The sequence below is a fragment of the Miniopterus schreibersii genome (assembly GCF_964146895.1).
Source record: "Miniopterus schreibersii genome assembly, chromosome: 14".
Taxonomy (NCBI): Eukaryota; Metazoa; Chordata; class Mammalia; order Chiroptera; family Miniopteridae; genus Miniopterus; species Miniopterus schreibersii.
Genome location: NC_138114.1, coordinates 7,376,349 through 7,389,600, shown reverse-complemented (window position 1 = coordinate 7,389,600; position 13,252 = coordinate 7,376,349). Strand labels below are relative to the sequence as shown.

The 13,252-nt window shown below is 51.5% G+C and overlaps 1 protein-coding gene across 3 annotated transcripts in view; it reads left to right on the top strand.

Annotated features, from left to right (window-relative positions):
- The window catches only part of ALOX5 (arachidonate 5-lipoxygenase), a 61,825-nt gene extending 53,995 nt beyond the window's left edge, over positions 1-7,830 (top strand). For 2 of the 3 annotated variants that reach the window (XM_081158113.1, XM_081158114.1), the window contains 8 exons: positions 1,956-2,159; positions 2,874-2,960; positions 4,491-4,669; positions 4,979-5,100; positions 5,461-5,561; positions 5,878-6,048; positions 7,116-7,338; positions 7,553-7,830. In XM_081158113.1, coding sequence (XP_081014239.1) covers positions 1,956-2,159; positions 2,874-2,960; positions 4,491-4,669; positions 4,979-5,100; positions 5,461-5,561; positions 5,878-6,048; positions 7,116-7,295 — 1,044 coding nt within the window. In that variant the 3' untranslated portion in view covers positions 7,296-7,338; positions 7,553-7,830. Of the gene's footprint in view, positions 1-1,955; positions 2,160-2,873; positions 2,961-4,490; positions 4,670-4,978; positions 5,101-5,460; positions 5,562-5,877; positions 6,049-7,115 lie in introns of all 3 variants that reach the window. The other variant, XM_081158112.1, reaches the window with a different exon arrangement.
- Positions 7,831-13,252: the final 5,422 nt, after the last annotated feature.

Here is a 13,252-nt window from a genome sequence, read left to right as displayed (position 1 = left end):
AACAAAATAGTTAAACTAATCAAATAGAAACTGACTCATAGATACAGAGAGGGGGAGGGGTTTGAGGGTCTGGGTGCAAAAGGTGACAGGATTAAGCAAAGAAAAAGAAAAGCTGTAGACCCAGACAACACAATGGTGATTTCCAGGGGGAAAGGGATAGTGTGGGAGGTAGAAGGGGGCCAGGGGGGATAAATGGTGATGGAGGAGACTTGACTAGGGGCAGTGAACACACAATACAACGTACAGATGATGCATTACAGAGTTGTACACCTGAAACCTATATGATTTTATTAACCAATGTCACCCAATAAATTCAATAATTTTTTTTTTAAATCCAAGAATGCTGATATCACCATTATTATTCAGCATTGTCCTGGATGTAATAAACAAGAAAATAATAAACATGTGAGAAAATAGAAAAGACTATATTTTGGTAATGATATGATTGATGGTGGACCTAGAAAACCTAAGAGACTCAAATTTTTTATAAAGCTACTAGAATTAACATTAATTTAACAAGGTGTCAATAAATATACTCCACAAAAACACCATTAGCTTTTCTCCATGCTAACAATAAAATATAATATCCATATAAAGAATGTAAATATCTCAATAATTTTATATTATTTTTATGTTGAAATTTTAGATATATTAGGTAAAATAAAATTATACCATTAACATAAACTTCACCTGTTTCTTTTTACTTTTATTACTGTGACTGCCTGAAAATTTAAAATTCTATATGTGGCTTGCATTATATTTCTATTGGACACTACTGTTTTTGAGAGAGAGACAGGGAAATTACCTTCCAAAACCTTTAGTATGACCTTGAGGGGCCCACTCGGGCTCCACCCCACCCCCAGGAAGCTCTCCATGGTCACCTGCTGTAGCTGCACTGAGCTCCGAAGGGCCTGCCGCCCATCACCCAGTGCAGCCCCAGCCCTCACCTGCTTCTGCAGCTGGAATGCCACTTCCCCACCCTGGTCGGGATAACTCATTGTCATCATGAATGTCCCCCGCTCCAAGACGCTGTGTTCTCCTCTGAAAGAGGGGGTCATGAGGACGCATACCTTGCAGACGCACCTGACATCACGCTGTGGGGTCCCAAAGCTGAGCCAGAGTGAGGAATGCCAGTGACTATGGGCATGAGCAAAGCTAAGGACCAGGACTTGCTGAGTGGGGAGGAACGCAGGGAGGGACCCGCTGTCAGTGGCCAGACCATGGAGTTTGGGGCTTTCTTTTCAGGCATTACGAGGTGACTGAGTATTTTAAAAGAAGGGGTTGGCATGACATGATTTCCATTTTAGAAGAAATTTCACCTGGGCCCAGTGTGGAGTTGCATCTGGAGAGGGAAGACAGCCTGGTCTCTACTAGGGAGGCACCTGCCCCAGGTCTGGGCTAGAGGGGCAGTGACCTGGGAACTGGAGGAGCTAGTCAGGGAAGCAGGGAGTCAGGAGCACTGAAGCAGAGTCTGGGGACAAGCAGCATTTAACAGAAGAGCAGAGGAAGGGATAGAGCCAGAGACCAAAAGGCAGCCAGAACGAGTGGGGAGTGTGCAGGGTGAAGAAGGCAAGAGGGGGCGGGGGCGGGGGGAGACCACAGCATGTGCCCTGAGCACCTAAGGCACTCACGTCCTGCTGATGCAGTCATGCCCTCTTATTCACGGCTCACGATGGCTCTGGGAGCTGAGCAAATAAAGGCCCCTTATTCCAGATGGTGACACCGGAGCTCAGAAAGTCTCAGCAAGTTTCCAGGGTCCCACAGGTAGTCAGCGATGTAGCTGGGATGGGAACACAAACCCTGGGCCACCTGCCCTCCCCCATGATCCTCCCATGATTCAGAAGTCGCTGTTTAAGAAATCCGCAGTTTTCTGGAATTTCCTCAGCGGCCAGGCTCTCCTGGAGCTCTGGTCTGGGGTGGAAGACCGAGCGTATTTTCTCTCTTCTATGTACCAGCTCAACCAAGTCCCAGGAGACGAAAACCCCATTTTCCTTCCTTCCGATGCAAAATATGACTGGCTTCTGGCCAAAATCTGGGTGCGCTCCTGTGACTTCCACGTCCACCAGACCATCACTCACCTCCTGCGCACACACCTGGTGTCCGAAGTCTTCGGCATCGCCATGTACCGCCAGCTGCCCGCTGTGCACCCCATTTTTAAGGTACGACAAGCTGTTGCTTCCCCCAGTGGGGGAGGTTTCTGGATATGGAGAGATCAGGCGGGAGGGCAGGACCGTGGCTGGGAGGGCCAGCAGACAGAGATGGTGGAGAGGTGTTCAGGGGGCAGAAATGCCTGCTGAATCCCGCTGGTTCCTGAGGACACAGGGCCTGGGGCCTGACCTCATGGTGGCCTGAGCGGGGAGAACCAAGTTGAAGAGGCAACTTAGTTCAGCATGACCCTTACCTGAGCCCAGGTGGCAGCCCTGCTGTCACGGCCCCTCTCTCTTCCTGAGTCCTGTCAGCACTGACTGTTGGGGTGACTGCAGGCTAAAAATATTTCCGTGTGCCCCAGTTTCCCCATCTATGTATCAAAGATGAAATAGCGGACCTGCCCCATAAGATTATTGTCAGAATGACAATAGCTAACACATGTAGAGAGCGTAAAGCAGTGCCTGGCACGTAGATAAGCTCTGCACAAGCGTTGGCTGTGTCAACTTTTATTATTATCACCATCACTGAGCATCAGAGCTGCGCCCCAGACGTCCAGCAGCTTGTCGGTGGGAGGACCAGCGTGCCAATCTGCATCTCCTCTCTGAGCTCCAGCACCATGGTGGACTGGATGGAGATCTGAGGGTCCCGGGGGCTCCAGAGGAGATGCAGGCCTGTCAGGGGCCCTGGCCACCTTCCCTGATGCTTTCTCTGGCTCCTCCGCCCAGCTCCTGGTGGCACACGTGCGGTTCACCATCGCCATCAACACCAAGGCCCGTGAGCAGCTCATCTGCGAGTACGGCCTCTTTGACAAGGTGGGTGCCTCCTTCCCTGTTCCATGCAGGGCAGACCCCAGCCTGGTGGGCACCCACTTCTCAAAACCAGCACAGATGTCCTCTCAGGAGGCCAGGCGAGCAGAGTGAGGGCTCCCCAGGCTCTGTGGCCAGTCTCCGGCCCCTCCACCTGGCCACTGGCTGAGCTCTCTTCTTCTGAGTGCATTGCCCGCAGCCACCAGTTCTTCCTCCTCACCTGTCTCCTGTCACCTCTTCCACCCCTACCCTCTTCATCTTCTGGCATGTGGGTGCAGAGAACCTGCCTCCTGGCACCCACTCCTCACCTCTTATGCACTAGGGACCTGGGTGTCCCCACTCTGCTGCTCATGGCTCTGAACACAGCCTCCCACCCTCTGTCCTTCCAGGCCATCAGTGCTCCCAACCCATTTTCCTCCCCAGTGGGCGTTGGTCCCTACTCATTCCTTATGTTCCCTCAGGCAGCACCCCGCTCTGTTTTGACCCCCCGTAGCCTTACCAAGCCCATATTCTCCCCATCCTCTCCCCAACCTGCAGCCCTCACCCCGACCTCCCTCCTTCCCACCTCCCATCAGCCAGCAGCCAGATGGATCACTAAGGCTGAGCCACTGTTTGGGTTGCAAAAGACAAAACCCAGCTCACACCAGAGGAAGCTGGAAAGGAAATGGACTGTCATATACCTGGACATGTAGGGGTGAGGGAACCTCCGACCAAAGTGGACCCAGTGTCCCCAGGTCCCGCACTCTGGCTCACATGCCTCCTCTCTCTACACTGTACTGGCCTCGTTCCACCAAAGAGGCCTCCCCGGGGGGGGGGGGGGCGCACATCACGGGGAGCTGCAGGCCCCTGTTTCCAGGCAGTGAGCTCATCTACCTTCCAAACAGTACCGGGAACAACTCTGACCAGTCCCACCTGGGTCAAAGGACTCCTGGGGACGCATGTCTGGCACCCCCGCACCCTAGCCCTCCTTGAAAGACTCTGTGGCCTGACTGCCCCCCCGTGTGTGCGTGTGTGTGTGCGTGTCTGTGTGCGTGTGTGTGTGCGTGTCTGTGTGCAAGCACGCGCCAGCCCGAGAGCACCTGCGCCTGTATCTCAGCCGCTGGCAGGACCAATCCCTCCTTGCACTTCAGGCCCTCCTCAGAGTCGTAGGTCCTGGGGGCTGGTATCTGCTCCTTGGTTTCCTCCAAAGGTTGGTCACTGAGAGCAGCACTCAAACTCCGGGCAGCCTGTGCTCAGAACGAGAGCAGGCACAGGGGGCAGCAGCCCAGGTGCCCCTCTGCCGGCTGTGCCCACTGCCCCCCTCAGGGTGGAGCTCGCCTCCCCCGGCAGCTGCCCCAGGCTCTGCACACACCTGTCCAGCTCAACCGTGCGTTAGATCGGGCAGAGGCTCCTCCCCGTGGCCCTTCATTGTCTGCGCTGCACTGTCCCGGTTGAACATCCCTCCCACTTGGCCCTCTGCGTGCCTGAGCTCTGGGGCTGGACGCTGGAGGGGAGCTGGCCTCGGTTCACAGCTCTCTCTCTTCCCTCCCACTCAAGGCCAACGCCACAGGGGGTGGCGGGCACGTGCAGATGGTGCAGAAGGCCATGCAGGACCTTACCTACACCTCCCTGTGCTTCCCTGAGGCCATCAAGGCCCGGGGCATGGACAGCACCGAGGACATCCCCTACTACTTCTACCGGGATGACGGGCTGCTGGTGTGGGACGCTATCAAGGCGTGAGTGCAGGAGGGCTGGGGGCCCACTGTGTGGCCAAAGTGGATGCCCTGGCGGGGGAGTGGACATGGGCACTGAGCGACCCAGCCAGGAGCCTGCACAGCTGACCTGGGCAGCCAGGGGCCTGGCTTTGCTGTCAGGGCACTGGTGGAGAAAAGGGGGTGTATGGGGATGGGGTGACCTTAATGACCTGGACATTAAGGGGTAAGTGACAGGGTCATTGATGGGGTCCTGCCTTGGGGCCCGGGGGCCCAGCTCTGTGGACCCCACTGGATCACCCACTCCCGGCCGGGCCGCTCCTCCTGAGCCAGGTTCACAGCCGACGTGGTGGACATCTACTACGAGAGCGACCAGGTGGTGGTGGAGGACCAGGAGCTGCAGGACTTCGTGAAGGACGTGTATGTGTACGGCATGCGGGGCAAGAAGGCGTCAGGTAGGGGCCGCTCCCTGCTCTCCTCCAGGCCTCTCCTCTGCTCTGCCCTGCACCTCTCAGTTTCCCTGGGCAACACTGGCCTGTGCCATTCACTTTAACACCTGATGCTGGGGCCACAGTCCCCAAGGGACCCCTGGCCACCAGGGTGCTTCATGAGGACATATCAGAGACCCTGTGACTCTGATAGCCTGGGTTAGAAACACCAGGACACTGGACCAAGCCGTTGTCTCCTCCCAGTGTGTCTTGCCCATATGGGTCCCTTCAGCACTGGTGTGGGGGTGCCCCAGGGAAGGCTGGGGGTGGGAGTGGGCCTCTGCTGGCCACGTGTCCCTCCTTAGCCAGCCTCTGGCTCCGCCTTAGGTTTCCCCAAGTCCGTCAAGACCAGGGAGAAGCTGTCTGAGTACCTGACGGTGGTGATCTTCACGGCCTCAGCCCAGCATGCAGCAGTGAACTTCGGCCAGGTGGGCAAGGGCAGGGCGAGTCCTCCAGGTAGGAAATCACCGAGGTCACCTTGATCTTGACGGCTACTGACCCACAGGTTGAGGCTGCCTCACCTCCGACCAGCCAGTCAGCTAGAGGAAGCCAGGAGGACCTTAGGCGACCTCAGAGCCCGAATCTGGCGTTCCCACTGAGGGTTCTGCCTGCTTAGCAGAGGCCCCGAGCAAGGGGGCTGTGGCCCACTGCTGGGGCCCTGTTGGAGGGGGATGGGTGCACAGGTGGGAGGCGGGAAACACAGTAGGCAGCGGCTGGACTGTGTGTCTGTGGCTCTCCCTGCAGTATGACTGGTGTTCCTGGATCCCCAATGCCCCCCCAACCATGCGAGCCCCGCCACCCACGGCAAAGGGTGTGGTCACCATTGAGCAGATTGTGGAAACACTGCCAGACCGAGGCCGCTCCTGCTGGCATCTGGGCGCAGTGTGGGCGCTGAGCCAGTTTCAAGAAAATGAGGTGAGGCCATGTGCCCCTCTGGTGGGCAGGTCACCCAGGTGTAACCCACTCCTCAGCCACGGGGTTTTGTGATTCAGGACTCAGGAATCCTGACTTCCCGGGCAGAAGTGGCCCACAGGGTTCTCAGGCCGGAGGCTTGGGGATCTCAGGGTGGCTGGGGCAGGAGAGCAGAGGGGACTCTGCACCATGGTGACCTTCCCCACAGGGGCCCCCACCCAGCTGTGGACAAAGCTCTCTCATGCGGGTTTCTCCCTGGCACCCCAGAGACAACAACTAAGAGTTTCCTGAGTATCCTTCCAGGCATTTCCATGCACTTACACCTTGCTTAGCCTGGTCCCAAAGCTGGGTATCTCAGCAGACACAACCCTGGGCATTGGCTCGGTGCTGCGCAGAATGACTGTACCAGGCCCAGGCCCAGAACCATGGGCGTTTAAGTTACTCTGGGGCATTTGCTAGTGTGTTGGTCCCTCGCTAACATCTTTGGATTCGTGTCTTTGCACGTGTTCAGTAGGACGAGAGAAGACACTCCTAGTAGGGGAGTTTCTTGGTCAAAGAATGTTGAGTCTGAACTGCCCTCCACAGACTAAACCCCAAATCCAATCAATAGCCTGTGATGCTTCTCCCACGATCTAGTTTTAATTTGCAAATGTCTGCATGAGTGTACAAATGAGCACGCCACGTCAACAGGGCGGAGGAGGCCAGTGCTGGCCCCGCTGCCGGTTGCCTGGAGCTGAGATGGGAAGGTGGAGGGGGGAGGGGATGCTAGCAGCATGGGGCCCAGCAGGAGTCCACGGCTACGTGCTGGGACCAACAGCCTCCACATTTACCTGCACCATCACCTGTCCTCATAACCCCCCCGAGAGGGGCAGTTATGTCTCCCATCTGTCTGTAACCCCCAACCCCACCCTCAGGGAAAGCCAGGTGACAGGTGATATCTGCAGTCACCACATTCTCAGCAGCAGCAGAGGATGACCACCAAGGGACGATCTCTATGGGTGGGACGAGGCCTGACAATTAAATGGCTGCATTGCTGATTAACCTGAATGTCCGTCTGTCTGGGCTCTCAGCTGTTCCTGGGCATGTACCCAGAGGAGCATTTCATAGAGAAACCAGTCAAGGAGGCCATGACCCGATTCCGCAAGAACCTGGACGCCATCGTCAGCGTGATTGCCGAGCGCAACAAGAACAAGAAGCTGCCCTATTACTACCTGTCTCCAGACCGGATCCCCAACAGCGTTGCCATATGAGCGGCTGCCTGAGCCAGTGGCACTCCAGGGCCGCCTGCTCCAGGTTTTGTTCGGCACCCAGACTCCAGCCTGTTCGGGCGGGGGGCTCACAGGGCGGCCCTGGGGCAGGCCTCCTGGCATCTCTTTCTCCCACACCTACCAGGATTCCTGGGGATTTTGCCCTCAGGCCCCAGGCTGACTGGCTTCAAATCAAAGGCTGCCCAGGGTGGGCAACAGCATAGCTAAGCTTCAGTGCCCCTTCCTTTTTCATTCTTCAGTCTTGAGCGAACCCCATACTCTGATCGAGATGTGGAGACACTGCAGGGGCCCCTCCTCGCAGAGCAGGATGGTGCAACTTCCTGCCTCGCCTAGCTCGGCGCCTCTGCCCCAGCCAAGCAGGACAACTGTGGGCGCTGCTTCTTGCTGGAGACATGGAATGGTTGTTTTCTGTTCTATTTATGCTTAGTTCAATTTCTTGTGTGTAGGACATGCCCAAATAAGTTCTTGTTGAATTAAGAATTGGTTGTCATAAAAATAAAGTTCATTTAAAACAGGTTTGCTTCCACATGCTGCATTCCAACCAACTCAAGCAGCTCACACCCCTCCCCGCTACAGAAAAAGCCACAGTCCTTGTGATTCCATCTAGGCAGAAGCCGCCCACTACCCCCCGTCTGGATAGCTTCAGGGAGCTCAGCCAAACCCAAGCAGAATAAACACAAAGTAAGCCATACGTCAGAGTCAAGCTCCTCAAAACCAGGGTTAAAGAGAAAATCTTGAAAGCGGTGACACATATAACACACAATGGAATGATTTTAATTATGGATGGGCTTTTCATCAGAAACTGTAGGGGCCAGAAGACCATGGAACAGCATTTTTAAAACATTGAAAGAAAACAATCGCCAACACAGAATTCTGTAACCAGCAAAAAATATTCTTCACATATGAAAAAATAAAGACATTTTCAAGTACATAAAAAAGAAGAGACTCTGTTGCCAGCAGATCTACACTAGAAGAAATGCTGAAGGAAATTCTTCAGGCTGAAGGGAAATGACACTAGATGGAAACTCAGATCCTCAAGAAGGTGGACTAGGATCAGAAATGGTAAATATTTGCTAAATAAGAGATTTTTCTCCTCCTAATTCATTTAAAATATATATGACAATTTAAAGCAAATATATAGTACTGCCATGTGGCATTTACAATACACGTAAAGATAGCAAAAAAGACTGGGTATTAAATGGGCTTTTTCATTGACATGGTTTCTACATCTTCTATCAAGTGGCCCAATATTAATTCTAAGTAGTTTGTAAAATTTTAAGTAGGTATATTGTAATCACTAAAAATAATGTATAGCTAAAAACCAATAATGGTATTCTAAAATATGTAAATAATTAAAAGAAAGCATGAAAAGTGGAATAAAGAAATAAAAACATAGGGACACACAGAAATCAAATAAAATTGTTGACACAGAATCAACCACATCAATAATTGCATCCAATGTTAATGGACTAAAAACTTCTACAAAAAGGCAGAGATTATTAGAATAGATTTTAAAAAGCAACGCCCCACTGCAGTATCTGCTTCTCTCCGTGAATCTTGATTCCCACCAGCAGGATGTCTCATATTCAACTGAGCGTTTTCGAGAAGCGGGAAGCAAGGACGGTTATCCAGTCAGAACACCTGGGTGGCCGTTTCACTTCCCTGAAAACGCCATTTCCAAAGCAGCCGGGGAGCCAGCGGTGGGCTCCCTTAGCCCCAGCTCTGGGAACCCACTTCTCTTTCCCCCTGAAGGGAATTATATCTGTGGCTTGGAGGGTAACAACTAAGCTGAGACTCTCTGCAGATGAAGGAGACAGAGTCCCGTGTTCACTTAGATCAGCACCCGCTTTCCACTGCAGATACAGGATGGAACTAAAAGGGGCCACCCAGGAGGTCCCGTGCCATCAGTGAAGAGATGGTTTGTCTGTTCTCCACTCAGTGAACAGAGAAGTTCACTCGAGTCATGGACTTCCCACCCAGAGACATTGTTGTCCAGGGCAGATGTGATGACCCATATATTTCCTATGTTCCAAGTGGCATAGGAAATACTGAGGAAACATCAGAAGGTTCAAAGCTCAGTTGAAAGGGCTCCTGTTATATTCGCCCTGACAAAGCTCAACTATAGGTTATACCAGGGCTATAGTGATGCCTCACCCATTTCAAGTTAAATCAGCTCCACGTACATGATTGAAACTAATGATACCAGTGCCTTTGTCCAGAGTCTAAGACAGATTTTCCCCACACCTTAAATAGTTTGTCCTGCTAAATAAATAAATACATCAATAAAATAAAATATAAAAAATCAATACCCAACAATATACTATATACAAAAGATATACTGTATACAAAAGACACACCTTAAATACACAGCAGGGTCAGCAATATTTCTTCTATGAATATTTTAGGTTTGGCAGGCTATCTACAATCTGTTGCATTTTAAAAAACAACCCTTTAAAAATGTGAAACACATTGCTAGCTCAAGGGCCTTACAAAACCATGCCATGGCTGGACTTGACCAGTGGGCTCTAGTTCGATAGCCCCTTGTACAAAGAGACCAACAGTATTTGTGAATGGCAAATAGGCACATGGCAAGATGCACATAAAGATCATCAACACTGTTAGTCATTAGGAAACTACACATTAAAAATAAAGCACAATGCAATACAACTACACATCTGCAAGAACGGCTGAAAGTCTCGTCTGTTATGTTGGTGACTGACGACACCAAGTGTTGGCAAGCGTATGAATTAACCTTCACACATTGTCGGTGGGGATAGAAATGGTCCACCTGCTTTGGAAAACATGTGTTTAGTTTCTTATAAAACTAAACATACGCCTACGCTTTCTGAACCAGTATTCCATTCCTAGGTATTTACCAAGAGAAATGAAAACACTTATTCACAAAAATATTCTTAGCAATTCTACTCATAATAGCCCAAAACTGTAAGCTGAAATATACAGCAGTAAGAAAATGGGAAAAATGGCTGGTGTAACCGTAAAATGGACTATCAATTAACAATAAAAGAAATGAGCTAAAATACAATAGCATGGATGAAACTCAAAAGCAATGTGCTGGCAGAAAGAGCTCTTATACAAAAGCGTATATACTCTTTGGCTCCATTAAAATTAAACTCTGGCATAAGCTAAACCAAGACATCAGAACACTGCTTGGGAGGTATGGGCCAGGCCTGGGCTGAAAGGGGCCGTCAGAATTCCCAGGACCGAGGCAATGTTCTGTACTTTGATAGCAGTTTGGGTTACATAGGTGGATGCATTGTCCAAACTCACCAAATGTGTACTGGAGATTTGTGCATTTTACTCTGCAAATCTACCTAAGAACAAAAAGAACCATAAACAAACACTGAATTCTAGATCACAATGTGCAGACTCAAGTGGTTGGGTGAAGGATACTCACAGCTGCAATTTACTTTGAAATGCATGAAAAAAGTTGATGGGTGGGTAGAGCGATGCACAGACGGAGCTCTGTGGTAAAGCGTGTCTGCCAACATGTTAACTATAGGACCTAGGGCATATGCATTCTCACTACACAACTATTAAAACTGATAAAGTTATTCATAACATGTGGGGGAAAACTTATGAATCGCACCTCTTTGCCACACATAAAAGTAGAGTTCTTACATCAAAAAAGACACCCACCATTCAATGTAAAAATATGAATAAAAATCCAAGAGAAATGGTCAAGGCATGGCAATTCACACAGGCAGAAATGGACAGTGTACAAGAGATGCTCAGTGTCATTTATCTGAGAAATGCAAAGTAAAACATCGGTGAGGTACGAGGAATGGCAATCATTTCAGTAACAATTTATAAAATAACACTCTCATATTGCAATGTAAGAAAAGGAACTCATATTTTCACAGTGGGAACAGAAGTAAATAATTTTGGAGATCAGTTTTATACCTTAAAATGCCTCTATCCCATTTTTCTACAGCTAGGAATTTATCTTCAGAACTACCCTCCCTCCCACACACCCAAGTATACAAAGTTAACGTCAAGGGTGTGGATTTCTGCCTTGTTTCTTAAGCAACCTAAAACTGTATCAATGAGTATTTAGTTAGCTAGTTGGATTTGGTTAACTTCATTCTGCATTACTTGAGAAGCATAACATGTTCTGACAGAAAAGTATTAAACTGGTTGTTAGGTGAAAAAAGCGAACTGCAAAATGGTCTGTCATGGGATCTCAACAAGCAACATGCATTTTATGTAAGTTTCAGACATATTAACAGCATGGGAGGCCTCCAGGGCCCAAGTCGCAGGGGCCCCTGCCCGCCTGGCCTGCAGCCGGCCCCTGCAGCGGGGCCCAGCCTGCCCTGCCGGGGCCTCCCGGGGGAAGGGGCTGTTTGAGTTTCTTCTGTTTTCATCATGTTGATGTCTGCCTTCCCCTCTCTTGAAGGCCAGCCACCCTGTCATCTGCTCAGCTCTGTTTCAGTGCCTGGGCTCATCCCCCTCCCACCAGCCCGGGGTCAAAGGCCCGTGAGCTCCAGCTGGCAGCCCACAGCAAGCCAAAGCCCCAGGCACCAGGCTTTCCCTGAGAAGAGGGCTTGCCAGGCAGCCAGACAAGCAGACCATGCAGCATTTGGGGATGAATTTTAGGGGCTTGGGGAACAAGCTACTATACGAAGGTGCTGGTGGGCAGGTTCTGACTGCAGAGCTTTGGAAAGTGGTCATTTATGGGACGATACAGGGAGGGCTTCTGCACAGGGCCCTCCCGGACAATGGACACTTTGCTCGGAGAGTCCTGGTGCTGGAGCTCCAGTTATGCCTGGTCCTGTTTCCACTGGAAGGGGCGAGACTTTGGTTCCCAAGGAGGGATGGCTCATGAGCAGTACTGTTTCTAAAATAACTTGAAAGTTGCAAGAATTACCAATCTGCTACCAGCGTGCTGTTTCCCTGACCCCATGTAGTGAGGAGCAGTGAGCACGTGCTTGGACAGAGCCGAGCTGGGCCCCAGCTCCTGGGCCCCAGTACCCTCTTCCCTCCTAGGCATCGCAGCCTGCTGTACCTCCAGCCCCCAGCGGATCCTTTAAAGAGGGAAATGCGAAGACTTACAGCACTGCCGTTACCTCTAAAGCTCCCCCAGAGGGGCACAGCAGGGTCAGCCTAGTCCACAGATGAGAAAACTGCTGCTCAGCAAAAACTCAGGAAAGGAACAGAGGAAAGGCTGCCCCCGGAGGCCAAGCAGCACTGCTCCTGATCTCCGTGACATTGTACCTGTGCACCTTCATCCCCAACACTAACCTCAAGTGCTTGCCACCAGGCCTCTGAGCACAGGGCTGACAACAAACTGGTCAGCTCGCTGTTTATTCAGAGCCACCCCACGATGTGCCTCAGTGGTATGCGGTTTATTTTGAGCTAATGGCAATTTTAGCTTCAGGCTCAAGAGAAACTTGTTCCTCCCTTAAGTACCTAGAAGAACTGAATTAGGGGCCTTGAATCAGAGATAACTTTTCTGACCCCCCCCCCCATAGGGCAGGACAAACTTCTATTTACTAAGCATCTGCTGTTACCCTGCCACCACCCCTTGAAGACCCGAGGCCGACGCCTTATCCCCAGTCAGGTGGTCTCATACCCCGGCTGCTTTTCTGTCTCTGAGGCTCTCCTGCACGGGGCGGGGGGGGGGGGGGGGCTCCATCTCCCTTGTATGCCGGTTCCCACACATATGGGTGAACTGAGGTTAGTCATCTCTTCCCAATCTGTCTCACATCTATGTGATTGTCAGACCAGCCAGAAGACCTGGAGGGTAGAGGAAAACTTGTCCCTCTCCCACAGCACACTGCCCCTGGACCTCCACATCCCCCTCACTTCCTCCCTCTCAAATGGTGGCATGAGCCCAGAGACCCGGACCCTGTACCTTGGGCCTGGGCCTCTGCAGGATTGAATTAAGGGGGTGGGAGGGGAGCCCTGGGTCAGAGGAGCAC